The sequence below is a fragment of the Andrena cerasifolii genome, chromosome 8, assembly GCF_050908995.1.
Source record: "Andrena cerasifolii isolate SP2316 chromosome 8, iyAndCera1_principal, whole genome shotgun sequence".
Taxonomy (NCBI): domain Eukaryota; kingdom Metazoa; phylum Arthropoda; class Insecta; order Hymenoptera; family Andrenidae; genus Andrena; species Andrena cerasifolii.
In genome coordinates this window covers 11,183,089-11,210,056 of record NC_135125.1, presented here as the reverse complement: position 1 = coordinate 11,210,056, position 26,968 = coordinate 11,183,089, and the positions used below count along the sequence as shown (strand labels likewise).

Below are 26,968 nucleotides of genomic sequence, written 5' to 3'. Positions count from 1 at the left end.
GCGCGTACAAGTCGGGGGAGCGCTAGGGGTAGGGGAAACCAAGAGACAGCCAACTGTCGGCAAACTGTATTTACCGTTGTTGGTTGCAAGGCGCGAGGTACATTGTGCTCCACGGCCAACTTTCCTAACGATCTCGCGGTTCTGCTCGTGTTTTCCTTAAATACGAGGAAACTCGGAGATAAGCCGAAACCAGTTAAACCGTCGCGTTTCCTTGCCCGTTGTTGCTGCCAGCAGTCGTTTAATCCTGTCGCGAGACTCTCTGCAGTCCCGCGGGATGGGAAAGAAGGAACGGCTCGACGAAACAGGAGGCACCGGGACAATTTCGCGACGCTTTCTTCCCTTCAGTCGAGCCGGAACTGCTTGTTCCACCCCTCGCTATTGTCGCGCGACCACGTGCTTCTCGGTTATACTTGTACCTCCACTTGCATAATACCTACGTTGCAATCCCGACGTTAACTTCTCCTGACACCAAATCGATCATGATGGAACGGAGATTTGAATTTGAGAGATTGCTGCGCGGTGCTGGTAGCGTGGCGACGCGACGTAGCCCGCCGATGCCAGGCCCGTTTGAAATTCATCCCGCAGTCAATGATATTATCTCGAGACAATTAAATTAGCCGCTATTGAAACGAAGTTATTTCGAGCTAGAATAGAGGCTCGAGTCGGCCCGTTGCATACAAAGTGGCGAAATTTCGGAGGCGTCGCCGTCGCGTCGCGTCGCGTCGGGTGTGGCGCAGGCTCGCGCGCACTGCCGCTTAAATGCCATCGGCGTCCGCGTTAATTAGATACTCGCTCCAACGCCCGATAATTGCGCGACGTCTAGTAATTAAATCGCAGTCGTTGGAGAGGGCTTTTGTTCGCGCCTAGCGTCCAGTTGCGGCGCCGCGCGAGGGCGGCTGCACTTTACACCCTCCCTATCGGAATATGTACCTACCTCGATCGCGTCGTTCCTCCGCGATACTTCGCCGCGATCGAATGGGACGGTGAAATCCGTTTATCGCGAGATATGAATTCGTTCCAGCGACCCGTCAAGCAATTTCACTGTATCTCGTATGGGATTTTGTACTCTTTATTCCGCCGCACTCTCGCAACCTCGCCTATCCTCCGACGGAAGGCGAAGGCGGGATTAAATTGGACCGGCTGAAAGTAGGAGGGTGCAGTAGAGGGAGAAAGCCAGACGAAAGTGGGTTGTTCCGCTGTGCGTAAATGTAACATTTATTTCGGCATAAATTATGACGATAGATAATACATAGATTAAGTATAGATACAAAATGAATTGACTGTAGACAGGACTGTAGTGAAAATACATCGATGCGTTTGTCGCACCAGTATTCGTACTCGACTTGTTCCGCTTTCTCGCGACAACTCTGATCGGCGCGGCGCGATTATCCGTTTCGCGGAGGATACTCGTTCTCGGCGAGGAGGGCGGTCCGCGATTCGAACGATGCGCGAGGTCGTTTCGCCGTCGACGTTTTTTCCAAAAATAGAGGGGTGGCCAGAGTGTACGGGTCGGGACGAGGAAACGGTGGACCGGGTGGAAGAGGGGACAACGAGGGTGGCGGGATTGATTCATCGGAGAAACTTGAGGAATTAAACGTAATCGAATCGCGCTAACGGAGCCTTATAGAAAATACATAGTCTCGAGTTTTCTGAGCAACGAGTTCTCGCACGGAGAACACCTCTTCCTTTTGCGACGCTACGCCTCTAATTACATATCCCTGACGTTGAGCGGCTAGATCCAACGCGGTCTTTGATTCTCGCCGAGGCTCTGCAACGGCCCCAGCCCCGCCGTTCGTTTTGATTCGGAGCGGTCGTGAACGTAAACGTAAAACCGCCGGCGCTCCCGCCCTCTCGGCGGGAGCCAATCTGCGAGTCCCTTTGAGGAGAATTCAAATTTTAATCCCGCGGAACGCAAGTTTCTGGCAAAATATCGCGTCACTTGTGTCGCTTGTCGCTACGTTGCGTGAGTTGTAACCTACTTATTCTCTATATGTATATATATGTATATCGTTTATGTATATATAATATAGCGTGTGTATACGTATATATACATACACATATATGTATATGTGTATATAGGTACATATATTCTTTTATGAACCGTTTCACGATTAATTAGGATCACAGCCATAGCTTTGAATACGAATATACCGTCCGTATTTTTAAGACCGACACAATTACAAGAGATTGATCAGCCTGGGAATAATCGTAGAGATAAGTTTTTAGATCTTCCTACTGATACTACCGTTACACTGCTTTCTGCAACTACACACAGATTACAACGATATTCGAATGCCGAGCTATTGAACGAGGGATGAGCCACTGGACTTTAATCTTCAGATTCTTGGGGCAGGCGCGGGGAGGTGGCGAGTGCCTAAGTGGGATTCAACTCGGACTAATCGTAAGCGAAGACCAGACTAGAAGGCCCCACAAACCGAACGGTACGATTGCCCCTCAGAGACAGTCGTAGCGCCCGTGGGCCCTTTAAAGGTTCTACCGTGCTAGCGAGACAACTACTCTCGCGGAACCATTAGCATTCTGCTATTCTCGAGGGCCGTACATCGGTTCGCATCTGGTGTACGGGAAGGATTACTTTGCGAAACTTGACTACAGTGTCCTACGGGGAACGTCCGAAATTTCTCTGTCCCGACGACCGCTAATAACCGACCGCGGTCCCGCGCGTCGACCATGCTGCTTGGGGATCGCGCCAGGTGACCAATCCAGCATCTTCGTCGCCTAGAAAAAATAAAATCTACCGTTCGGTCGAGCACAGGGGCAGATCGCGAGTGCTTGTCGCGCCGCGGACAAGATCCACTTGCGCTGGTCGAGTGCGCGGACAGAGGCCGACTTATTCTCATCGCCGCGCCGGACGAAGTTCGATTGGACAGGGACGAACACGACAATCATAACGATAACGATAACACCGATTTTCCTAACACCACTACTACCAATACGTCTACGTTTATAATCCCTCTACGATCGGAGGATAGATTTCCAGCCGCTTCCTGCCTTCCGTGCTCAATCGTCCATTGGAATTTTCGTCCTCTCAAGCCCGTCGTCGCTCCCTGCCCTATTAATTCCGCCGATAATCAACGTACGGCGACAGAGATGGTTAACGAGTCGCAGGTTTCGCTAGTCTCTCAGAGCGACGAGTGTCGAACTCGAGGGTGAACAGCCCTGCCGAACGATTGCGGGCGGAAGCTGGGAAGCCGAGGAAGTTAAGACGACAGACTAGAGACCCACTGTGCAACCTGTTTCGTTTATTTAGCCGAAGGAAGCGTGCACCATCCGTGGGTCGAAGCTACGGCTAAATAGTTAGGAGGGACCGTGATATCGGACGTACGTTCACTTAAATCGTTATCTACCAATCTAATTCGGCTACTGGGAAAGAAGCAGGCGCACCGAGACCGCGTTGACAAGCGAGGACTAGTATCTCTAAAGTATTTAAAGGTGAAGGTGTAAGACCTTATCTACCGAGGAGAGAGATCCAAGTACCTGCCTCCGTTTAGAGGCGATTACATCGTGTGCGCTAAGTAAACAGGAGCTCCAGCATTGATACTCGTCCAATTAAGGTAGTCACGCGTAGATGGAGCGCGACAATTCTCGGGGTCTCCCCCTCGTGGCGGGAGAAAATCTACAAGATCTAGCTGCGGTTTACGAGCGACCGGTGCTAAACTCCAACGACCAGGATTCTGCCAGACAAAGCGTTGCATCGCTACGCTGTACACTAACGATCTACGACATCGATCGATTATCCGTGAAACTCTGCCTGATCAGCTTTCAGACCTACCGTTTTGTACGCTGTGTATCCGTAACGAATTTCTACTCGGAATACGCGAGGGGGTGGGAACGAAAGGGCGAGCCTCGTTCTTCGAACAACGTTTCCCGCGAGAGAGGCGTTTCCACGTTTCCTCGTCGGTGGGAGACACGATCGAAATTGATCGCGCGACGGAAGAAGAGAAATAGATTAAGCGAAAAAACAGCTCGCTCGTCCCGTTCCCACCGAATCGCGAAAAACCATTAAACCCTGTAACACGTAATAGCACTCGACTAAATGGCACGCGGGGAGTCCGGGTCTGGATTGGATTCGATCGGCTTCTCTCGTGCCGGTGCCAGACCTAGCCCAGACCTAGCCGCGTGTCGATCGCGGCTAAGAACAGTCGAAAGCTTTGCTCGATAAATAAAAAGGCGAACGTGCGCAGGAGAGATGGTTCGTCGGATGGATAGATGGATGGATTGATGGATGGATGGACTATGCGTGAATACACAGACAGACAGAGAAAGCGATAGAGAGAGAGAGAGAGAGACGTGGTGATTCGTTTGAAATAGGAAATGCCATTGCTCTAAAGCCAGCAACAGAACGCGCGCAGCCATTGAGGTACGATAAAGCGACGGTTATCTTGACGCGCGCGCGTTCCGCGAATCGTCGAACGCTAATTCACGACCGTTCGATCGTATGTACATTTTTAACCTATGCCGCCTGTATTTCGGATTGAACACGGCCTTGAGCAAAGCCGAAGGTACAAAAATTGCGTTGATTTGAATCGACGATCGAAACAAATCGGGGATGCATCGTGACGCGGCCGAGTTTCTACTCGTTAAGAAAAATAAGTGTCGCGTTAACCCTGCGGCGATTCACGATCATCCCTCGTAGGAGGGGCGTGTAGGGTGGGATGGGGACCGGGGCTGTTGCCGCGAGCGAGCGACCGTCGCGGCGAGCTGGGGAACGTTCCCCGCGAGCTCTGCTCCTGCGGGGCAGCTCGGAGGAAACACGGGAAACGTAACAAGTTGGAGGACGCGTCGCGTAAGCCGGCTACCGCTGCAAGCTGCCGTTTGTAGCGCGCGGTGAATCTTAGGAGCTTCCGCGTCTGACGACGGACGCGGACCAGCAGAAGCGTCTATCGCGATACCTGTTACACCTAAATAGTAATAGGGCGCATATGTAGGAATCGCACGCTACCGCATACTTATTCGCTTGCGAGATTTACCATCTTAGATGCTAATACTTTGGGAAATGCTTTGGTTTCGTCGATCACCGTTGCTTTGTATACTCTTAGGTATCGTCTTAGGTATCGTTTCGTTCGTCGCTACTTTAAAACTACTTAATTCGATCTAGATTAAACACTACCTTGGACGTTTGACTTTTGCTTTTTTGTTCGCCCGCTTCTTTGGCTGCTGACTTTGCTCGTTTGCTCGTTTGCTCGTTTATCGGGTGTCGGCGTGGTTGCCGTGGCTGTCGTTGTCCTCTTCGAAAGCCTCGAGAGAGTCAGCGCGAGGTCCGGAGACGCCTGGGTGGCCGCACCGAACGAGCAAAAGAGATTTTGTCGAGTGGATCGCGGTGGATCAATGAGCAACAGCCGCGCACAGGCTGTTCAGTACTTGGCACCCGTTCTCTTCTACGTGTAGTGCTCGCAGTCCCCACACTCGGAGAGCGTGGGTGTGGACGGACACTAGGTGGGATTCGGATCCTCGTAGGCCTTTTCGTAGTCTCGTCGACGAATCACCGCGAAATGAGTCATCTGGAAGGAGTTGGTCTTCTTGCAGCCACGCTCCAGCGTACCCGTCATACTGTAACCCATGTTGAAGTCGCTCGACGACACGTTCGACGTCAGGTACAACTGCCGACAGAGACAAACGACCATCGTTCAAATTTCTATTTGTTGGTTTGCTCAGTTTGCTGGTGCGAGGGGCAGAGGTATTTCAAGCGCTGGAAGAAGCCACTTAGAGTGATTCCAGTACTTACATATTCGGCAGCTCCAAGTACGTGGTGCGTAAAACTCGCGGACAGAAGCGAATACGGCGCCACAGTGGGTCGGGTTTAAAATTTGCCGCCTTTGGGTCCTTTTTAAGATATAGGAAAAAATTATTCCTTTCTAATGATAATGATAATTTAATAATGATAATTTAATGTTTTGCATTTATTTATTTTTCAATTTTTGCTGTTTTCGTTACTGCATATAAAATTTTAATTGATTGTTTATATTACTTAATAATAAAAGAAGATATTTATCGCAATGGTCTTTTAAATTAAACAAACCGATTTGTTGCTACTTTCCTTTATTATTCGACTTTTTCTTATAACTTGGAAACGAAACGTTTCCCAAACATTTTACTTAAACCACTGTAAAGGGCGTTAAATAAGGTAGCAAATAAACAGAATTAAATTATTTTATCACAAATAAGTTAAAACATTGAAAAATAAATAAATAAATGTAAATAACATTAAATCATACATCATTCCAAAGGAATGATATTTTCCTATTTTTTTGGCGCAAATTTTATTCCGATATCTTAAAGAAAGACCCAAAAGGCGGCAAATTTTAAATCCGGCCCACTGTGCGGCGTTCAGGGAATTCAATCCCGGGATCCCGGCTGTGTTTTTGGATTCTAAAACTCCCGGGATTTGATATATCAAGTTATAACTTACCCCGAGAATTTCGAGAATTTTTGAAAACGTAAATTACTTTATGAACAACTGAAAAATATAAAAATGAAATCCAAAAAACAGCCGGGATCCTGGGATTGAATTCCCTAGCGGCGTCCCGCTTTATATGCCTACGTATGTGGATACGTACATACGTGAAGTTTTCAATGGAATGAATGGGGCATGAACGAGAGCTGCGAGGAACCGAGACACACACTCCTTACGACCCTAACTAAATAAAACTCGTCTGTTTTTTCCCCACAGCTTTTCCGAGCCGAGCGTCTCGCTGCTCGAACGTGTTTACTTTATCGCTCGACTAGTTTCGCCGACTTCTCGTATTTCGCTGACCAAGCATGTTACGAGCGAATGGACGAGATATAGGGAACTGGGTCGGATCATCCAACCGTGAAGGTAAACAGGCTTCGAACGTCGAAACAGCAGCCTCGCTAAAAAAAAAAAGAACGTGGGCGGAGAAGGAGCCGAGGTGCACTTGGGGTCCTAAAGTAAGTAGTATGTCCAGTCCCCTTCGCTTCACAGTGGTACAAACTACGATGTCGACTACACAGGCTTGGACCTCTCTGCTTCGATCATTTCTGCCACTTAATCGCCGAATCTGTGACGCACACTGTGTAGGTATCTATCGCAACGAATACTTCACGTAATCGCACAATTTACGAAAATATAGGAATGAACTTGGTCTTACCCTGATACCCCTAGAATCTACGTGCGCGTTGAGGCGCGCCTAAATATTGCTAACGTTGCCGCTTTGACGTCGTAAACTTCCGCCTGTGCTATAGGTACGTCATGTTACGGCACCGCCGCACAAAAGAAGCCACTTTAGAATTTGGGTCGTTGGAAAATCAGCTAGCTGTCGCTGCGTTCTCGCGGAAAGACTCCACTTGTGTAGCCAGTCGTCGCTTTCAGAAGGAAATTGGGGAGAATTCGGTTGCCTCGAAGCAACTGGATGAAGTTCTACGTACGTTCGCAGGAGTACAGGGAACACCGGCAATTGGGCTGTTCCGATGTCCCTATTAAGCGATTCTGTCTTTTCTGCGGGTGGAGGTGAGGCTGCCTTATTGTTACAAGAGAATAACTACGAAGCTCCAGAAACCGTTTGCAGAGCAAACGAAACTTTGCTTCGGGTCGGAAGACACACGGTTAGCGATTAACCGTCACGATACCAGCGGGTCGTTTAGTCCCGTTGGCGAAACGAAGCTCCTTTGAATCTAGCCGCAATAATTAGAACGCCCCGGGAAACGCAATAACGTTGCGACGAAATCGCGAGGTAGGATACGTGCGTTCGTTGTTCTACGAAGTGTACCTGCTCGATGCTCGTAGTTTCGACGAAACGGCCAGGATTCTTGAAACGCGAGAACTTTGTTCGTTAGGGGAAGCTAGAAAAACAGCCGCGAAACGGTGCGCCGCCGTCTGATTGCGGGAGCCACAGGAGAGGACCGAGTGGGTATTTCAAGCTGCCGAAACTTCCGAGCGGGCGCGACGCGGCGCTCGAACGACGGGGTGAAACGAAACGTACCTTGAAATCGGGATCGCTCGTCATTCTCTTGAAAGAGCCGATGATGTAAAGCGTGCCCGTTCCCGTGTCCACCATCTTCGCCTGAGTGCTGTACCTGGAACAGTGGGTTAATACGATGAGTGACGCAGAAAGAAAAAGACGGCGGAGAAACTGGCCACGTAATTTAGACCGTTTCGAATTGCAATAGCTTAGTGACGGTGTTTGTCATCCTTCTTGATTTACACGTCGGCTAACGTTCAATTAAGGCCTTCAACACCGCCCAGCAAACCGTGCGGGGATATTTATTCGTAGCAAGTAATTACATGGCCGAAATTACGATAGTCGGCCGCGCAGCCCGGCTGTACGTTTCACTGGTGAATTAAGAGGACGAACGCGCCGTGGGACGAGTCAATTTTCGCGGATAAAAATTCTCCAGCTGTCGCTGCCAGCCGGCAACTGACGGCCGACGGCTGACAGCCGACAGATCGTTCGCGAGAGAGCGCGTGCTTGGTCGAGTTTCGTAAGCGTTTTATCGTACCGTAAATTTCTAATCCGATTAGCTTGGACCGTAGGCGACACGATTCTCGGCAACTTGACTCTCTTCCTTTCTTTCCCACTAACCTATGTGCCGTTGTGTTACAGGTTGCTGGACCGCGAGGCGACACCGAGCATCTCTGCGTTGGAGTTTTCAAGACGGAGCCAATAATAATGCAGAAGGGAACGGTGGACGCGCGGATATTTCGCATCGTTGAAACGACAACGGTGAATGCAGAAATTAGCGATCGTAATGGGGGAATGATCGAAGAGGACGCAGTCGACCTGGACCTGCGCGGGTGGAGAGACAGCGGAACGAAGGGTAAGGGGTGAGAAACGGAAAGAAGGGAGAGAAGTATCGCATGGCGAGCAAAGTCGCGAGACTAGAACAGAACGTGCTTTACTACTTTGCTGGAATCGTACGCGCGCAACGAGCCAAGAATAATTAATAAAAGAAGAAGGGTAGAAAAAGAAAGGGCTGAGAAAGGGTTGGGGGTGCAGAGGGCTGGAAGGTAGACCGTTTTTTGTTTTCGGCAGCAGAAGGATGGAGGATGTACGAAAATGCGCGCAAGATAGAGACAGAGAGGGAGAGGAGAGCGCCGGCTCTCCGAAGCTCTCCTCTCCTCTGCCTGGTGACTCGAGGGGCTTATTCCGGCGAGCGCTTCAGCCGGCGACGATCATTAAAAGTTTAAACGCCCTCCATTGAAGTGCGGCGGATCCAACACTCGGTTTAAAATCCACTATGGCTGGTGCTTTGACTTTTCCTCCGGTCCTCGATTCGCTTCACAAAGGGAACTTTCAACCGGTGCACCCTTTCGATGCTCGACCCGGCCCCGGCTCCGGCCCGGCGCGGCCCGCCGCCACGCGCTCTACCTACGAGCATCGATTGCCCTCGCGCTTCTCCGCGACGAATCTCCCAGTAGATCTGTTCCGCTCCGACCAGACAATGTACGTATTGCGTTCAATTTAGAGCTGCCGTTAAGTACCCGAGCAACTCTTCGGTGCGCCACGTTGTAAACTGTAAACGGCAGCCTCTCCGAGCGCGTAGTTACGAGCAGAGGACAATCCCTCAAAGAGGTATCGCGAGCTTTGACCGTTGTCGCGTGCCAGCTCGCAAAGAGGGCCGATGCAAACACGTCGTACGAAAGTTCGGACTGGTCCGACTCAGGGATCGTCGAGCGAGTTGTTTGCCTTAACTAACACGGTCCCGTCACCGCGCCGCGGGCAAGCGTTGAAATTGCTTGAGAATATTTAGGAAAGTTCGTGGTCCTTTAGCCGGCTGCATCAATCTCAAACCCTCGGAGCGGCATTGGATATAAACTGCTTTGCAAACTAGCTCCGTTTCGTCTGTATTTCGTAGTTTTCTACCGACAAAGCAACCAAGCGCCAAGTGCGTGCCTAGGACACGACCAGATCGTACGCGAGTAAACGGATAAGCCAGAATTAACGATCCTGGTAACGAGGATATCGCTATCTGCCTGCTGCAACGGACTAGCTTCTATCGAATCGCGGTACAGACTGCCTACATACAGGCAAGCGAGCCAAGTCGTCGTAAAGCCCGGGTCGATCCTTACACGGTTCCAAAGCGTTTACGTAGTTCGGGCCAAAGACGATCGGAACAAGTCAAAGGATAATGAAGACGGGGGAAGCCTGGGGATCGCGTTTGCAAACGATGGTAGCGCTGGGGGGACGTGTTGACATGCTGATGTGTTTGCATGTTCCGCGTACGTACATACGCGTGTGGTATACGGCGTACGTATGTAGGTAGAATCGCGAATGGCCTGCGAACTCGTTGGAGTAGCCCGCGATGGGGAAATAAGTGGACACTGAAATTTCAGATGCATCGTCGCTGTAATTCTCGGCTAGTGGCGCGGCAAGCAGGAAGTAGACATTCCGGCCACGTAGCCTAAAAGCACGAATTTCCGTCCGCGGGAGGAATACGATTATGGCAAAACGTCATAACGGTGTACGTGTGCATCGCCTACGTTCCCTGCAGCTGACCCCGTTAACGTCGCGGTAACGCGTCCCACGTCCGGCGTATGTATTTCTATTCTATCCGCCTGTAAACACCCTCTACGAGTACCGCGCGTCTTGTCGCGTCAACGTCACCGCCGACGAATCGATGGTAATTCCCAGCAGAACTTACCTCCTGGTCCCAGCAACTTCGACGACCTTGCATCGACTTCGACTCCACCAGAACGGCGTCAACGTCCAATAGGAACTACTCGCGCTTCTGGCCCAGCCCTCTTCTGGAAACAGAAGCACCTAGGACAGACAGCGAGCATCCGATGCTTCAGATACTCGTTTGCAACTTGCCACAGACACAACGTGTCCGCAGAATTTGGAGATTTCGCTGTGCCGAGGCGGACGGAGTCGAGCTTGAAGGAGAAGCAAAGTTTTCTCGAGAAGGCGCGACAAAGGAAACCGTTCGTTCGGTTTGCCAGCACTGCCAGCTGCGAGCCTCCTTGGCGCTCTCCTCCGACTTGTTTCTTCTTCCTACCCGCGAAGGAACCGTGCTCCCCATCGCTATATCGCATTACTGCTGGCGCGACCGAAGCACCTAGATTACCTAGGGTCTAGACCTAGAGCGTTTCGCTTGCACGCTCGTCTTTCAACCACGTGCATATAGGTAAATGCCTGTACCTAAAAATTATTTCGAATTACCGAGTTCTTTCCGTGCAAGCGCCTCGCATATACCTATCGAAGGGTCGTTTCCGCGTAACGCGGTACGACGATAAACGGCTGGAGGCTGTCTGCGTGGGCGAGCTGGCGAATCCGAACGATAGTTGGCCATTCGATAATTAATCTTCTCCGTGACAGACGGAATCCCGAGATGGTTGTCACCGAATGGTACGAAGTCGTCGAAACCCGGGAGGGCGTTAACGAGGAGTAACTATCCATCGTGGCACGTCGCAGCCAAGCTCGATAACGTGCGCGCGGTCCGACATAGCTCGCGCTTACGTCAACTAGAATGCTACCGCCTGCGTCGCGTCGCGTCGCGTCGTAGCCGATCGAATAACCGAATAACCGAATCTCGTCGCGTTATCGCCGCATCCTCTTTGCCCGGCTCGCCAGTTCCCGTGGTTATTGCCACCCCCCCGCTCGACTTTCTCACCCACCCGCCCGTCCGTTCGCCCCTGGTTCCCCCCATTCTCCGCTTTCGCAAAGGAACGCGCGCCGACTCCTGTCGCGGCACGCGCTTAATTACACTCCCCGGAAATTATATTAATACTCGTTAAAATTCCGGGAGCGATTTTTGCGCAGGTCGACGTAAAGCCCCCGGGGGAGGAGAGGTAGGTGTGTGTATATATAGCGGGTATACCAACTCGAGTTTATCGAGAACGCGTCGACGCGGAGAGAAACTTTGCGCCAAAGTTGGCCGCCTCTTTGGAGAAATTGCGACACGGAAAGGAACCGGCGGGCAAAAATCCCTTGGCATTCTCAGCGCCGCAGCCAACCCCTATTCCGTGTTCGTCGATTCGCCGAGGAAGCGAATTTCATCCTTCGGCTTATTTCACCGGAATTCCGTGACCTGCTCGAAACGCGCTGGAAAGCGATCGTCCTCCTCCACCTGCATGCGGCACTTTTCACTTCTACGTACGTCTCTCGACTAGGAACTAGATCTTTCCCGTGGCTCGCCAGCTCTACCGCCGACCAAGACGATTTTTTGCCCGTTGCGCTACTGACCAAGTAAATCCGCGAGGCGGCGGCAATTCGTTCTCATGAGCATTCGCGTTAGTTCCGGTTAGCCGAGTTGGCCGCACGTCAGCTGGTGATGGCTTCGCGCGTTAATCTGGCGAAATCCTGTCGAGGTATATGGCACGGTACGGAAGAGAAAGAGAAGAGGGCACGGCACGCCCTCCGAAACGCGAATCCAGTTGGAAGAGGAATTCGTGGGTTAATGATAGCTCGCGCGCTATTCCGGCGATCGGCTTGTCCGCGAATCTTGGCCACATTACGCGCGCCGGATGTATCGGATATACCCGATATACCGATTAATCCGATAATCCGGAGCTTCGGCCCATTGTCGCGTCGCGTTGATCCGACCACCATCCTTGTCTCCGTGGGAAGACGCGTGCCCTTTCTCGTCCTGCTCCTCTTCCACCGGTAGTCACGTCTCGCTTGTTTCGTCGAACGGCGCAAGCCTATCCGCTCCTTATTCACCCTTACGCTCCTTCCGTTCTTCGTAGGCTTCTATCCACAGGGAAAGTTCGGCTCGATTTACGAGGCGATCGGTGTGTCGGTTGGTCGTAACGTAGGTACGTAACTATTCGCGTCGTCCGCCGTTGGCCTGGAAGCACCGAGCAAACCACCATCTTCGGGGGACAGACGGCTGGCCGCAGGAGGACCTCGAGGATTAAGCGACGTTCGCGGTTATCCCTTGAGATTCTCGTATCTTCGCATTAAGTCTCGGTAACTGCTGGTCAGCCGGTGCTTAATCCGGCGATCCAGCGGGTCAAAATCGTTCCCGAAGCCCGTGGTTGCTTGCTGGAATCCTCGGGAATTCCGGGAGGCAGCGAGGTAACTGCGAATAACGAACCGGATTCGGCGTACGTCGAGGAATAAACTTGGGAGCAGCTTCGTCTGAACGCGTAGCTACAGCGATACCGTGAAAATAGAGAGGATGGTACCTACCGTAACGCGAGCCCGATCGCGTTCCACCTCCAAATTGAGTTTCTGCGAATTTTCCGCGAGCGTGCGCCTACCTATCCGTTATCCGGCAGCGGCGAATCCCCGAGAGTCGGGAGTCTGGATTATATCCCGGTGTTAGTAATTCCGGTTCTAAGAAATTTCGCCCATTTCCGTGGAACGTGAATACGAGTCTGTAAATTCTCGCGAAAATCGCCGGTAAACGAGGCCCACCCCCGCGCGCGCTGCTGCTCAAACGAATCGTTTTTCGCTTCGCTCGCGTTACGTCTTTTGAATTCGGCTCAGCGAACCCCGATGGTCGTTGAGGAGTTGACCACGTTGACGGGAGGGAGGACGAGTGCCACCTATACAGTATGCACTACCTACGTACTCGCATCTTCGGTAATCCTAGATGCTGCCCAGAACTTTCGCTCGGTGCGGTTTCTGGGTCACGGGTGCAATGGGTGTGCAACGGATGCACCGTGGGACAGCGAGGGGACGGAAGGAAGGAGGAAGGACGGCGGAGGGTAGTGGGAGTTCGTATTGGATGTCGCGCGACGAAATCGAGATTGGCGGCGGAAAGTTTGAAAAGATTGCCGAGCCGACGCGAATAGAATTCTAGCGAATGTAGCTTAAAGCGGCGAGGAATGTATGAAAAGAGTTTCTGGTTTACTAATTTTCGGTCGGGTTCTCTGGGACACCCGGCAGTCGGGTATTTTCTGGGTTAGTCGCTCGAGAAAACGGTAGCCCGGAAACGCGATGCCGTTCCGGGCGATAAATATGTACGCGTATGTGCGCGATACACTTGAATCGTATAGGTGTGTGCGCGCCAGCTACAGCTGTACGTAGGTGACACAGGTCTACCTAGATTAAATCCGGCTTTCTACGAAATCCCAGAAATCGCGGTACCCACCGATCCGTGGGACGCGATGCCACGGTCAGCAATACTTTACACCTGTCACGCTGCAAACCTAATTAGATACGACGCCGACGCGACGGGGTTAATCTTGCACGCGTAATAGGGTCGTTGAATGTAACGGCCGACGATCGCACCCGTTTCGCCGGTTCCGCCCGTTTCCCCAATCTCGAGGAACTTGAAGAGATCCCAGGATGAAAATTAAACGGGAACTCGATAGGAACGAGTTGAAATTGCATTGGCCGATCGATTGAGATGCGCGCGAGAGACGTTCCACCGATTCGCCGTTTTTCCCGTCGAAACAATCGAGATCGGCTATCGTGTTTCTATCGGGTAAACGTAAACGAATTAGCGAACCATCGCGTCGATCCGTCGGATCGTCAATTCAAAACGAATATTTGCTCTGTCGAGGGGCGGATAAAGCTGGTTCGTTCGCCGAGCCAGTCGGCGGCGAAAATTTTTCCAAGCCTACTTTCGCCCTTCCGCCTACCCCTGCCCGATCTAATAAACCCGGCTCGGTAGATTCTGCCAGCTACTTTCCGAGCCAAACGAATCTTCCCTTTAAGAGAGTCAATCTTCGGAGCTGGCTTTCCGAGCGAAAGCCGCGTAGAAGCCTCGACCCGATTCCGATCGATCCCTTTCACATCTATCTGCCGCTAAATCGAAGCCGAGTCGCTCCTTTTCATCCAGTCGGCCCTCGAGCCATACGTTTCTGACCGGACGAATCACTCTTTCGCGTCGCTTAATTTACATCCGAGAAGGTACGTCTTGGGTCGCGACGCGTCGCGTCTTCGTTAGACGGTAAAAGAGCACGTAACTCGAAGCAATTAAGCTGCGCATCGTCGACTCGTTACCGTGGTAAAGTACGCTCTTTAAACTTAAGGCATTCATTCGGTCGAGTTTAACGATTCCACTTGGACCGCTGGCGACGACGCGACGGATGGATCTCGATACGCGTCGGAACGCATCCATTCACAGAAGTCGATCTGTCTCTTTCCGCGTCTGCCTGGGAGCAGGGAGCCTCGAAGCCGGAGAAGTCAGCGGAAGACGCGATTCGATCGCGGAAGAGTTAACGGGGGGGGTGGTGGCGGGAAAAAAAAAGAGATGCGAGCCAGACGGATAGCGAGAAAGTGGTAACGGGTAACAGGAAACGGGTAGCAGGGACCGGAGCGGGTGAGTGGCGGGTGACGGGGGCGTACCAGACGGAAACGGAGGAAACGGCGGATGAGAGTGAGTACCATGGGGTTGAAGCGCGGTGCAAGGGCTTAAACAAAGGAGGGTCGTTAGAAACAAGTGGCGCCGATTAAAAACGCCGACGACACTCGCCGCGAAGCATCGACAAACACGCGACTTCGTGTTTTTCTCGAGCTCCGCTTTCCTTTCTTCGTGCTGGCGATGCCGCCCCGCTTCCCAACCGCCCGTTTCCCTTTTAACCCGATCGAGAGCGGGTCGATCGCCCCTCTCGTCCCCGTTGCTTTCCTTCCCACGATTTTCTTTTCCGGTGCTTCCATAACTCTGGCTCGTTTAACGAAAGCCGGCGGAATAAGAGAGAGAGAGAGAGAGAGAGAGAGAGAAAAAGAGCTTCCAAGCCGATCGACTTGGCTCGAGAGAGGAAGAACGGTCAGAGTACGGGCCCGCATGTCGAGGTGGGTGTAAGATGTAACGGTAGGGAAGAGACCGTAGAGGACCACGAAGGTGGGCGAGGGCGTATCGCAAAAAGCTTGCGTAATTGCGGCTTCTGGCTTGTGACCGGTCGCGGGCGGAAAGGTCTGCCCTTCCGCTGGCAATGCGGTAACGTCCTGCGACCTACATCAACGAAAGCGAGGATACATTATTACTATCATCGGAAAGCAAAGCTCCGATGGTGCGACGGCCGCGCAGGGTGTTTCAGGGTCGGTTGCCATGGCAATGCGCTGGGACAGCCACGGGGTGCAGCCTGGAATATCCACCCTCTTGCCTCTTTTCCGCGATTCTCCCTGCTCCTCCCCCCCCCATGTTCGCTTCCCCTCTCGCCCCACCCTCCCCTCGCGCTCTCTCGCTCACTCCCAGAGCCCCTTCCTTCCAACCTCCGGTCCTCTTTCAACTCGCACGGCTACTTCATCCCTCTCTAGCTCGGATTCGACTCTCACCTCACCCTCACCCTCGCTCCGGTTACCGCTCCTGCTCCTAGCTCCCCTTCGGATCCTTCTCTCCTCCTCTTTTCCCTCCCGCGACACGTTTCCCTCGGTATCGTTGCCTCTCGAACCGACCGACCCTCCTTCTCTCGCCAACTAGCTTGCCGCGTCTCCGCTACCTTCGTCTAATCGTACCACTCGCTCTCGCGTTTTATTTATTCGTCGCGGCGCGCGGTGCATTTCATTCGCGCGCTCGCTCTTTGTCCCGTTCCGGCTACGTAACGATCGATGATGCGTGAGCGACGTGCGCCAGATGAGAAGGCAACGCAAATATAATTATCCCTCGGAAGACGGGTCCAGCCACGCGGAATGGCTCGCGCTCACCATCCCCATTTCCGTCGCGTCGCCCGGGAATGTTTTCGCGTCTCCTTCGCGATCCACTTTAGCTCCCGAGAACCCCGGCAGTCCGATAACAACGCTCCGGATCGAATAGCAGCCGGCCGCCCGCGACTTCTATCGAGATCCCCGATGCCCGTAGCTTTTTCATCCGGCCAGAAACCCAACGCCCGGAGTTTCCTCCCATTCATCCGTTATCGCTGCCTCCCAACGAGTCCCGGCTCCAGAACAGACCAGTCTCGTCCGGTCCGGTCGCATCGATCCCGATACCAAACTGCAATCAACGGCTGCCTTTTTCTTCGCGATGCTCTTTTCGCCGAAGAGGCTCGAGGCTACCGCGTTCGACCGCCCCTTTTCCATCGTCTGCCTGTCGTTCACCTGTACGCGGGAGAAACGGATGTCGGCTGTGTTTTATGGAAAATTCCGTAGTTTCCTCTTTTCCGCGGGTAATAGAGGGTGGTAGCGAAAGGTTGCCGCTCCAAGGAGACGCGAGGGTACGGGGTCGGCCCGGCGGACGCGCAAACGTTTAACCGCGAGAGGGCCGGGTCGTTAATAATAATCGTTGCCTCGGCGAACGCGCGAGGAACGAGCGTTTCGGCTCATCCTGAAACGGATAATTAATCGAGTCGAGGTTAGAATAGTCTTGCCCTGCCTCGAGCCAGAGAAACCGCGTCGAATGAAGTCGCGACCCTAGAGGGATCTCGCCGCTCGTTTATCATCTGCGCGATCGATCGCGAGCAAGGGAAACCAACATGTTTTCAAGGCGATTTCCGCACCTTAGCTTTGTTCGCGTGATGTAATACAAGCCGAATATAGGATCTAAGGGTCGGATAGACGAAAGCTACGGAGACGTAGAGTGACGGAAGGAGGAGGAAACCAGAATACGAGAAAACCAGACGGGTCGTGAATGGAAACGCAAAAGTTCAGCTTTGGGGTCATTCCACGCGAAGTCGGACACTTTGCGGAGTAACATTTCGGATTTTGGTGCAACTTGGATATGTCGTAGTCTTTAGGGGTATGTAAACGTATCTCGAAGGATTTTTCGAAATGTCAGAAATTGTGGATGTTACAGCTCTTTGAAATATAGTGTTTACTATTTTTCCAAAAATTATAACCGTTGAACTAATAAACTAATAAAAATGACCTTTTGTATAATATGGTTGAATTTGTCTTGGCAGTCGCTTTCATATTGGGTAATCAAATATATAACATTCCATTTAAAAAACTAAAAGTCACCCTCGTTTCAAGGAAAATATTGCGAACACCAAAAACTGAGATACCGCATTATATCGGATATAAAAAACAGTAAGAGTTGTCCTCCTTCAGTTTTTCTCAAATACTTACCATTTTCTAGAATCCTGTATAAGAATATCAGGTATAGCCGCTTGGCCGCTGCGAGTACCGCACGGCCCGAGCGACCAGTCGAGCCGGTGTGATTTCACGCAGCGTTACATTCAATTAGTTTTCATTTGGCCAATTTTAAAACGTCCACGTTTTTCAATACATATCCACAAAGAGGAAAAACAGGGCTTTATCCTCCTATTTTTTTCCAAATTTTTAAAAAATTCCTTTCAACTATAAAATTGCATTTGTTTAGAACAATTACTAAATAAATGGTCAAATATTCGTTTTTATTAAGTGCAATAATTTTTATTAGGTACTCTTATATCTGCACTGTAAGCACCCAAGAGGTCATTTTTATCAGTTCATTAGTTCAACGGTTATAATTTTTGGAAAAATAGTAAACACTATATTTCAAAGAGCTGTAACATCCACAATTTTTGACACTTCCAAAAATCCTTCGAGATACGTTTATATACCCCTAAAGACTACAAGATATCCAAGTTGCACCAAAATCCGAAATGTTACTCCGAAAAGTGTCCAACTTCGCGTGGAATGACCCTTTGGCAACGCGACCACGTATCTGTACATACTTACATATTTCCTTGGTCTTTTCTTCCCTCGCCCCGGCGCCGCGACGCGACGGTTTCGCGAAGAAAGAGAAAGTTACCGCGAAGCAAGCGAAACCCTTTCGGGCAGATATCTTTAATCGCGCCGACATAAAGACCGTCTGCGGGACTGAAAGTCGAGGAGGTGTAGCGCCTAGACCATTCAACGAGCTAAACAATGCCCCTTTTTATCGGGACTGCCACCGGCGACCGGGACCTAGCGCGCCTGCGTTTACCTTCTCTTTCTCTTCTTTCCCTCGGCTTACCTCGGACCTTCCGCCGTCCTAGATGGTCCTAGAGACAATAACGCGACGTGGAAATCCAAAGGCAGCCCGAGAAACGATCGCGCGGCGAGCCGAGGCGTTTCATTTTCTCCACCTTGGATCAAACGTTTGAAGCGTACGGAGCGGAGCGGAGCTCGATGGTCGTTTTTAAAAAAAGGAAAAACGTCGCCCGCCGTTACCTCTGGTCGATGGCCGAAAGTCAGCAGAGGTCTCTGTTTGAGAGTCTTTAAAATGCAGATAGCGAAATCAGCCAGGGGTATCATACTCATCCATATTCAAAAGATTTGCTAGGAAGAATTACCATTCACGTGGATTACGGGTTGCAGACACGAGAACGGATTATCCGTCCCGGTTGCCCTGCGATCCGCGTTCGCACGTGTTTTCCGCTTCAACAAGCGTAATTCCGCGCGGCCTTTTTTTGCGACGACGAAAGGCAGAGGGTCGCGGCAAATGGTCTCGACGCGGAATTAAAATAAGACGAAAGTTCGCCTCGGCGAGAAAGAACGCGACCGACGGTCGGGTGAACGAGCAACGGACAGATGGAAGGAAGAGGAGTCCGGATTCGGAAGCGATCTACCTACGTAACTGGTGCGGTAAGGTCGGAGACGTGCGCGCATTTTTACTCGAGCCAGCGTAATATTTTACGGGCGATCGACGATCGGAATATCCCCTCGTAAAAATTCGCCGGATAGCCTTTTCTCTGGACGAAGCGAAGGTGGCCTCTCGATTTCCCCTTGGAAAAGAGAAAAACTACCGCGGCTTGGGTGCGCGAGGCGAGGTTGGAAGGGAGGCTGACGGAGAAGAAAGGTGAGAGCAGGCTGAGGAGGAGGGTGGGAGGGGAGAGGGGTAATAAATGGCTAGGACGAATAATAACTTGGTTATTGAAAGAAAATTCCGGCTGATACGAGTTTCGAAACTCCCAAGCATTAGCCCAGTTCGACGAGCAGGGGCACGGATGTCGCTCTATCTCCTTGTCTCACTTTCGTCTTTCAAGTTCTCTGGCTGCGCGCTTTCGTAGCCGTTACCAACGTCCCAACCTACGTCCCCAGTCTTGCAGCCTCCGTGCCTGCCTCCAAGCCACGTCCGCATAATGGCTATTCAGATAGCGAATCGATTTATTTCCCCGGGGGCTTTCGGAAACTTGGAAGCTCTCTCGCCGTGAACTTGGAACGGCTATCCCTTTTCTCCTATTATACCGTTTTTCAGCCGCGAAAACTGTGGAGCAGTAGCGCGAAAGGACCGTGCCGCTGGACGATTGCCGGTCGATGCTCGCTTTATCTCGACTGCGCTCTAAATACGCCGAGAACTGCGCGAATCGATAGCGATAGCGATAACGTAATAGCCGAAATTTCCCAGGCGAAAGCGAAGTGAAAGGCGGGGAAATTGGAAATTGCTACGCGCGCTGGTCGGCCGGACGCGCGTGCTAGAGGCGCAAGAGGTATAAAAGTACGATGGAGAAAACCGCGGTGGCCAAGGAAAGACGACTCTGGGAGTCGATGGCGCGTGACGAGTTGAGGCTTCTCGAGTACAGTACTCTCTCTCTCGAACGTTCGTTTGAATTTCCCGATAGCCGTTTGTCACTGACAACTCGCCAAGAGCCTCAAAGGACTCGGGACCACCTTTACCCCACCGTATCGTTGCCAGCGTTCGGCGCCGTATGAAATTTCTCGCGTTATCGACCGAAATGCAAGCGCAAAGAAGTTGGCCAACGGTTCCTCGTCGGACGGAACGTTCCGGGGCAACCGTTACGATCTTTGAAGGTATAAAAGCGCGCGGGTTAATTGCATAGGAGCGGGATGAAGAGCGACGCGACCGGGGGACAGTGACGAGCGAGTGATCAGGCGAAGAGTGATTGCGTACCTTGTTCGGATACCCGTTGTATCGGAGAAGCTTCTTGCAGCATTTGCCGCGGTTCTCGTAGTAGAACATCTGGACCATTTCTGCGTGATCGGTGGCGGCGCTGACGGTGAAGGGTGCACCGTCGTTCCCGAAACTCCTCGACGAGGAGGCCGATTGCTGCTGGTCCGGTGATTCCCGGCGGCCTAGTGGCACGCACGGACACCACCCCGAGACCATCACACCGATCGACTCGGATCCACCTCGATCCACTCCTCTGCCCTTCGCCTACTACGATCGCTTCTTCCTCGACGAGTACGACGGAACGTCGCTTGTCATCCTCCTCTTCTATTCTATCGCCTTCTAGTCCCTTCTAGCCCCTTCGTTTCTCGCCTCTCCGCGCCCCCGCTGATACCACTCCGGAGCTCTTCAAGCTCTATTGCATCGATAAACACTGCGGCGCAAACTTGATCGACGCTGACGGTGCCGCGGCCAGCTCGAGTTTCCTTAATTCCTACCGAGCTATCGGTTCGTCGCGGACGTTCCGTCCTGACGCCTGGCCACGATCTGCAATAAAACATGGACACGTTGACGTGGGCGCCGATCGGAGGTGGAGCGGTTCGGTAAGCGAGCGTAATTAATAAGTCGGTTGTTTGGCGAACGCTCGCCGCTGGTAGAAAGTTGGACGCAAGCACGCGGCAATATCGTCGGTAAATGCGAAAAAAACATGGCGCGAATTTGCAATTCATGAGAGGGGTGGAGGGTATTTGCCGCGGACGGAGCGGCGATATTCGTAGGATACGCCGGGCGACCTAGTTCAAGGATGGCGCCGCGCCGCTCCTCGCCGTGCGCCTCGTGCTCCCTTTCTCTTTCTTCCTCGCCGCCGACTGAGCGCGGCTACGTGCACGGATATGCCCGCGATCATTCTCGCGACGGCAATTAAGCTGGACGATACGAAAAGGATCGAGGAGCGACGCCGAAATACCATTAGCTCGGGGAGATAACGAGCGCGGGACATGGGGCGATTTCGATTTACCACCGTTACGGGCGACAGTACGTGTCCCGTTTAATAAAATGGGCAATGGAGAGCGAGCGGCCCTCTCTCCAGCTTTATTACGTCGAGTCGATCGCGTTTTTGTGGCGACGGTTTTATTAGGCGCGCGTTTACGTTGAGAATTTCTCGCATCGCCCGGCCGCGACGATCATCCGAGCGTTTGCCAGCCGCAAAACGTCATCGAAGAGTTTTATATGGAGCTCTCGATAGGGAACGAGCGATCGTTCGATGGCGCGTCACAGAGACGGAAGGACAGCGGGGATATCTACTGGCACAGAGGCGCAGAGGGGCGAAGGGACGAAGGGGCGAGTGCGGCTGATGGAAACCGCAGGTTCGACGAACTCTCGGAAAATCGGAGGGAAGCTCGCGCTGCTGACCGACCTGTACCCTGTACGCGTCCAGCATCGCCAGCAACCGTCAACCGGTATCGAACGATGCGGTTTTATTCGCTAGTGAACCAAAGTCCGGTGAATCCCTAGTTCCGACTCTCCTCCCTTCCCTCCACCCCCTTTAAGGATTCCCGGTGCGGTCTGTCTTTCAAAACGTTCCGTAACATCGCGAAAACTCGGCATCGCGCGCGGTCCTCGCATTCGCGCGATTCCGTCGTGCGTGCACTAACGCGAGCCCCGTGCGTCAGCGCCGATAGACCGTATTAAAATCTCCATGATTTCCGAACGAACTGCGCCGTGTATCTTCCGCGGTCGTCGCGTTCCCGCAACCTCTCCACTCATCCCCGACATTTCGCGCACGGTAAATTCGTCTTGCCTTAAAAGAGTTAGCAGTCCGGTGTTGTTCCTCTTCTCGCGGTGTAGCATCGAGTTAGAATTACCTATCGAGACGGAGAGTCTCTCTAACGCATTGTTGCTGGTATAAATAACTCTAACCGCCGAGTTCTTGGCGGCTTGGAAATCGCAGGAAAGTGGGCAAGTTCGCGCTAGCGCCGAGTTCCCATTTCCAGACGTGGAACGAGCAGATGCGGCGAGTAAACTCATTTTCCAACTCGATAACCGAACCGTTCAAGACCACGCGAGTAAACTTCCTTCCGAAAGTCGAAACTGCCTATTGGCTACGGAACTTGCCGATGCAGATTTCATAACGCGGGTTAGTCGCACCTGACGGGGCGGTAGTAACGACTAACCGAAGAGTTCTTCGTTTGAATTCGTATGCGTACGGATACGACTCGAGGCGCCCGACCGCGCGTCCTCGTCCGAGCGTAGGTTTTTCAGCGCGCAGCTCCACCGGCGACTGGTATCGTTAATAGCATTTTTCTGTCACCCTAGGAGGCGTAAAAACGTTTAGTCGAGGCGAGCGTGTCGCGCGGCCGGCCCTCCTACAGCGATCCTAGGACGACCGACAAAAATACGCCGTATCGCAATTTCTCTCGGCCCAGAGAACTTTTCGCGCGAACAAAAAATCCCGGCAAAGAACTGGATCGCGATGTACGCAGGCACGTACTTATACGTACGTATCGGTAACGTTTGCGGCGCTGTTTTTACCCGATGGGAACAATATCCGCGTAATTACGAGCGCTCTAGAAACGCGTTTCGAGCGGGTCTCGTTAGGTCGGCTGTTGGGTAAAAAGGATTGGCGGTGCCCGAGAGATCCGGGGACCGTACTGTCGACGCGAGAGAAATGAACGTTTCGCGGTAACTGAGCATCGCAAGCTCGGTCGGAAGATGATCGGATGCTGTCTCCGTGACGGGACGACGCGGGACGGGATGCGACGCGACGCGCGTTGTCTAATTAGGCTGACTACGATTACATGTGCCGCGAGGATGACGGAGCTAGACGATGATCGACGACGCGCTGCAACGCTGGGTATCCGTCGGAACGGATGGGAAAGGAGAGGGTGCGAGGGCAAGGGAAAAACGAACGGAAGGAACGTACCTCGATCGAAAGCTTGCCGGAGCGTAGTTCTCAAATGCATCCGTGTTGAGCAATCGTCGGGTTGCTGTTGGTCGATGTGTCGGTCATTGCCTTTCGGGATCAGATCGAAGAATCCGTTCCGTGGAAAGGCCACAAGCCATGGGAAACCAGGAGGAAAATTACGGCGCAGAGGGAGCGAGGCAGGGGATGAGGCAGAAGAAAGGGACGCGAGGGACGAGGTGGTAGGTTTTCGGCGGACAGTAGTGCTGAGGATTAACGAGCGCGGATAGCTGGTCGTCCTTGATCGCTTCGGAGCTCGATGAAACGGCGCGGAGAAGAAGAGGCGCGCGAACCCGCGTGCAATAGGTGGGATGAAAATGCGCGACGCTCGCGACGTCTCGGCTCGGCTCGGCGAGCAAACGCGGACTATGAGCTACGGGTTGTTGAGCTGCTCAGCTCTTCGACTCCGCGGCTCGTCGCGCTCGACGTCGCGATCGACGCCGAACGACGCTTCCTCCGTTTCGACAGCGCAGGACAGACTGAGAGCTCGCCGCCAACCAACCGACCACTGAACCCTCCACCCGTCGCTCCCACGCTCCTACGCTCCCACACAACCAAGCACCCAACACCCACGTTCCTATCCTTCCTACCCTTTCGGTCTCTTGCATCCACCACGCGCGCGGTCCTTCCGTCCTTCCTTCCGCCGTTCCTCCGATCTTGCACCCTCCGACCGATCGTTTCCGTCAACAATCGAATTCCTCGACTACCACCAACTGACTATGCCTCTCTGCTACAATTTTCTTTCATTTCCGCCTTAATCTAGCTTTCGCTCGGTGCGCGCAGGTGCGCGAAAGAGGCGCGCGACTTTGATAAGCGTAGTTAAGTGTACCTGTAGCGTACTAACTGCGACGCAAAGTGTCGGCACGAGCAGCGGTAGGTGCCTGTGACGGTACGCGACGGGACGCTCCGGGACGCGACGCGAGCGGACGCGCGTTACAAGACGGTATGCCACGAAACATGAGGATGCCGCTGTTCGCGGTCCATGTGCGATCGTAGCCGCGCACGCGCCCCCATAAATCTCCCTGCGAGCTCCACGAGTCGCGTTTCGGGGTTTCCTCCGTACGCGGTGGGTACGTTACGCCCGCTACGTGCACCGCGACGCATCCATCCTCTTTCCTCCCTTAAAGATTCTCGATCCTCTAGCTGTCTAGCACTTGGCCACCGGCACTTGTGCCACTATTCTCGTTAGACTTTGTTAGCATCGTTCATTTCGAGGGCCGTTGTTTCCCTCGCGACAGAGATACGCAAAAGTTTCCCTCGACGCCGACGGTATCGTGGCGCTGGCGCCTCGAAAACCCAGTAAAAATGCCTCGCAATTCCTCCCGCGGCTCCACTCCTATATTAAGTGGGAGCGTTGCCGTACGCGTACAGGAAAAACCCCATTCTCCTTATCATTCGTTTTTCTCTGCTCCCTCAACCCGCTCCTCTTCTTCCTTCCCCATCTGTAAGGCTCGTTTTTCTTCTTCGCGGCTTCTTTTTCTTTCTTCGGAGCGCACGGTGGAAATACGGTATCGCGCCATAGTCCGACGTAGAATCCTTGACCAGGAGTAACAGTGCGGCTCTTCCCGTCCCGATTCCACCCGTGTCCCCGTTTTCCTCGTTTACCTGTCCGACGTGTAAGCCGCGGCCCTGAACTAGCTTCGGGCCTGTGATTTTTCCCTGCGCCTGGTCAGCGTATAGTCGGTTCGGCGAGTATGGTGCCTATCCGAGATATAGTGACTTAGGTGCGAAGTCCCTCAGCGGGGTCTTACCCGACACCCTGCTGGGTACTGGCCGCTAAACACACCCCCTTACTGCCCCTTGCAGGACTGTATTTAGAGAAGACCAGGACAAAACTGGGGCCCTAACAGAAAATAAAACAGAAACTGAAGATTAGGTTTATCATTATTAAAAGACATCAATTAAGCTTTGCTGCTGGCTATTAAAAATTGTCTCATATTAAATACAAATACATTTTAGTAAGGTATATGTACTGCATTAGAACAGTAGTGGAGAATTTGTGAATCAATATAATAATTAATCAAAGCTTAATCGACGTCTTTTAATAATGATAAACCGTATCTTGAATTTCTGTTTTATTTTCTGTTAGGGCCCCGGTTTTGTCCTGGTCTTCTCTAAATACAGTCCTGCAAGAGGTAGTAGGGAGGCACCTTTAGTGGCGAGTACCCAGCAGGGTGTCGGGTAAGACCCCGCTGAGGGACTTCGCACCTAAGTCACTGTATCTCGGATAGGCACTATACGTTTGACTCGCCGAATACGCGGTCGAAGACGACGCGACTGTTTCATAGCAGGATCGCTAGAAGCGAGGACAAAGCGCGAGTCGGCCCGAGGGCGGAAGGGCATTCTGTGACCGGTTGGCATCGGGTCTACTTCGTGTCTGCACAAGTAAATCCCATTACTTTTAATTAAAGTATTTGCTTAAAACCCTGTCTACTCCATTTCCCGCTCACCCTCAGCCATCCCTACAGTCTATCCGTTCGCTCGTGCTTTTTATGGTAACCCTGCTTTTATCCATCGCGCGCGAAAGAGCAGAAGCACAAGTAGTTGGTATCTAAGGCAGAGCGATATTGCAACTCGTGAATGTAGGATATTCTCCCCTAACGTCGCGTCTTCTTGTTTTAGCTTCCGATCGAGAGACGCGAGCTGAACGTAACGGTCATCGCGACGTAGAAGAGTTTCCCGTCGACTCTGCCGAGAGAAATTTCTCCTAGCTGGCATCCGCGTTCCGTAACGAAAAAGTAAATATTTCACGAGCAGACTCCCTCACTGGGTAAAACGCGTCTCATTTTTTCCCGCGTCCTTGCCACGCCAACGGGAGCGAGCCATTTCCTTTAAGAATTCACGTCGTTCTCCCGATCGGCCTGCTCGTTGCAGAAAAATATCTTTCCGCGAAAATGTTCTTGTTTCGCCCGTGTGTATTTACGAGCCTCATCGTCGCGTCGGTTGTCGCGATGCTGAACCATGAAACGTTGCCGGCAGGACGTGCTTTCCGCTATGAAATACGATCCCCCGACATTTTCACCCTCATCGAGTATCCCCGAGGGTGGGTACGTAGTCTTCCTCGAAACAACCACCGAGAGCCGGTCTTTTTCAATTCTCCAATTTCGACAGAATCCAACTCGAGGAGCTGTTTAAGATTCCAGATGATTTTACGGGTCGATCTGGAATGCACGGGGAACGGCACGAGCATATTCCGGAGCTTAGGTTCGTGGAGTTTCTATCTTTAGGTGCTCGAGGACAGGGGACGTCGCGTCGTGTGTCGCGCGGCGTCGTTGCGACGGTGTCGCGTCGTTTGCATGGAAATGTGCTCGGCTAACAGAGCCTGGCGTTCCAGGCCAGGCTTTTAATTATCGCGCTCCGACAAACGGCAAGACCGGCGAAAACGTAGGTACC

At 52.4% G+C, this 26,968-nt stretch overlaps 1 protein-coding gene across 1 annotated transcript; it reads right to left on the bottom strand.

Moving 5' to 3' along the window:
* Positions 1–1,192: 1,192 nt before the first annotated feature.
* Positions 1,193–24,108, bottom strand: LOC143371915 (uncharacterized). The gene is made up of 5 exons (XM_076817566.1): positions 23,537–24,108; positions 20,620–21,162; positions 10,618–10,736; positions 7,959–8,052; positions 1,193–5,618 (listed from the first exon to the last, which is right to left on the bottom strand). Exons 2-5 carry the CDS (start codon positions 20,833–20,835, stop codon positions 5,451–5,453), a joined length of 597 nt encoding a protein of 198 aa, XP_076673681.1. The 5' UTR covers positions 20,836–21,162; positions 23,537–24,108; the 3' UTR covers positions 1,193–5,450.
* Positions 24,109–26,968: the final 2,860 nt, after the last annotated feature.